Below are 2,500 nucleotides of genomic sequence, written 5' to 3'. Positions count from 1 at the left end.
AAGACTTCTTGCAGTGGCAAAATCTCCAAAGTCTCTTGATGAAACCCATCTTGCACTTCCCGTTGTCGTTTCCTCGAAGTTCAGCGTCCGTTGAGGTAGAAAGTTGTGTACAGCTGAAGAGCCAGAAGATCATTTCGAAAGAGCTTCTGACAAAGACTTGATACCGGAGGGCAGCAGGTGTCTCCCACAAAGATACCAGACAAACAACACAGTTAATGGATAATTAATTAAGGAAAATAATCATGAAATAGATTTATCTTGATAAGTAATTATACATACATACCTATATACTTATATGCTTCTGTACATATATACATATATACATATATACATATATACATATATACATATATACATATATACATATATACATATATACATATATACATATATACATATATACATATATACATATATTCATATATACACATATACACATATACATATATACATGTATACATATACACATATATACATATATACATATATACATATATACATATATACATATATACATATATACATATATACATATATACATATATACATACATGTACACATATATACACATAAATATACACAAATATACATATATACAAATATACATATATACATGCATATTCCGGTACATATATACATACATACATATATACAGATATACACATATGCATATATACATATATACATATATACATATATACATATATACATATATACATATATACATATATACATACATATATACATATATACATATATACTGTACATATATACATATATACACATATACACATATATACATATATACATATACACATATACACATATACACATATACACATAAATACATATATAAATTATACATATATACATATATACATATACACATATACACACATACACATATATACATATACACATATATACATATATACATATACTAGCCAAATTACCTGCGCGTTGCTGCGAGTTCGTGAATAATCCATAACCTATCCATACCCCACCTCACTTTAACCCTTAACCCTAACCAAAATATTTTTTGAATGAAATATAGCTTTAAACACTCACCCTCCCAGGTGTGCGTCCCCCCCCCCCACCGAAGGTTGGGAAACCTTAGTTTGAAAATACATGCATGCACAAACACAAATATCATATGTACACATTCTTTTGCGTGCGTGTTCATGTGCATGTGTGGAATGACAATAAATGTCTACAGCTACAAGGTGAAGAAATGTGTTTCGTTTATTTATCTTCAGAATATATACGGTTATATGGGGTTTACCTGAAAAAGCCTAGGAGGAGTTTGTGAATAATCTATCTCCGCCCGCACTAAAACTAAATAAAAATAACCAATATTTCAACGTTTGGTAAAATTGCGCAATCATTTTACATCTGCAGGCTTTCTTCTTACAAAATCTATCATGGTGTGTGGCAACATTAATTTCAAAAATATAAATAATATTTATGGACACATACAATAATTTGTTTAATCATATTAATTCTTATGTCACAAAAATGCTACGCGAGTTCAGGGGACACTACAGTAGTGGCGTGTTACCACACCATAAACCACCTAACTTTATCCCTTAACCCTAACCAAAATATTTTTTTAATTAAATATACTGTAGTTAACCAAGTACCTTGTAGTCATAGGGTATCAGAATATATATGGTTATGGGGGTCTATCTCCAAAACCCCAGGAGTTCGTGAACAAACAAACAGACAGACAGACAGACAGAGGCTACTACTTTATTATAGTAGATGTGTATATACGTATATACATACAAGGTAAAACGAATACGATAAGGTACGTTAGCGGGGGGGGGGGTTGAGGGAGAGCCAGAAAATCTCTCCACTGCGGAGGTAGATGATGACGTCAACGGAAATATCGAGACCAGGGTTCCGCGGGTCGAGAGCTGTCAGTCAGTCACACACCAGTGTGTGGAGCGAAGCTCCATCTTCTGATTAAAGGAGTAGCTAAGGCAAACAAATAACATATAAAAATGCCAATGGTTTGTATAGTGCAGAAGTGCAATGCCGTTAGACTGAAAGGTGATAAAAATATACTTTTCTTTTCACTACCCAAAGATAAAGAACTTAGAAAGAAATGGATTGAATTATGTGGCACACACTATACTCGGTCATCTGAATATGTATGCAGCCGTCATTTTGAAAGTAACTATTTATTAGCAACATTTCCTGAAATTTTCATTCAGTTGCAAATAAACAGATTAAAGAATCCGGTTAAAACATAAGTGAGCTTGGTGGAGATAAAGGTCTACATATAAAATCCACGCTTGACATGTCATCCCATCTAATAACTCGTCATATTAATATAATCCACCTAATGTGAAAGCATGGAAAACATTTTTATAACTTTTCTGGTGGTCATATCTCAGATACTGATAATCTGAGGATAAGAAAGTGATACTGAGTAATTTCAGTATTATGTGAATATCATAGTGTAATTTTAAAGTTTACCATACATACAGATGGTTTT

The 2,500-nt window shown here is 32.1% G+C and overlaps 1 protein-coding gene across 1 annotated transcript in view; it reads right to left on the bottom strand.

The window, feature by feature from the left end:
• The window catches only part of LOC143041253 (serine/threonine-protein kinase Chk1-like), a 1,047-nt gene extending 914 nt beyond the window's left edge, over positions 1 to 133 (bottom strand). Inside the window, exon 1 of the mRNA XM_076213088.1 lies at positions 1 to 133. This exon is cut by the window's left edge and continues 914 nt beyond it. Coding sequence (XP_076069203.1) covers positions 1 to 133 — 133 coding nt within the window.
• Positions 134 to 2,500: the final 2,367 nt, after the last annotated feature.

This window comes from Oratosquilla oratoria, chromosome 30 (genome assembly GCF_046742065.1).
Source record: "Oratosquilla oratoria isolate Oo_2021 chromosome 30, ASM4674206v1, whole genome shotgun sequence".
NCBI lineage: Eukaryota > Metazoa > Arthropoda > Malacostraca > Stomatopoda > Squillidae > Oratosquilla > Oratosquilla oratoria.
The sequence above is the reverse complement of the archived record's forward strand: the minus strand, read 5'-3'. Positions and strand labels throughout refer to the sequence as shown.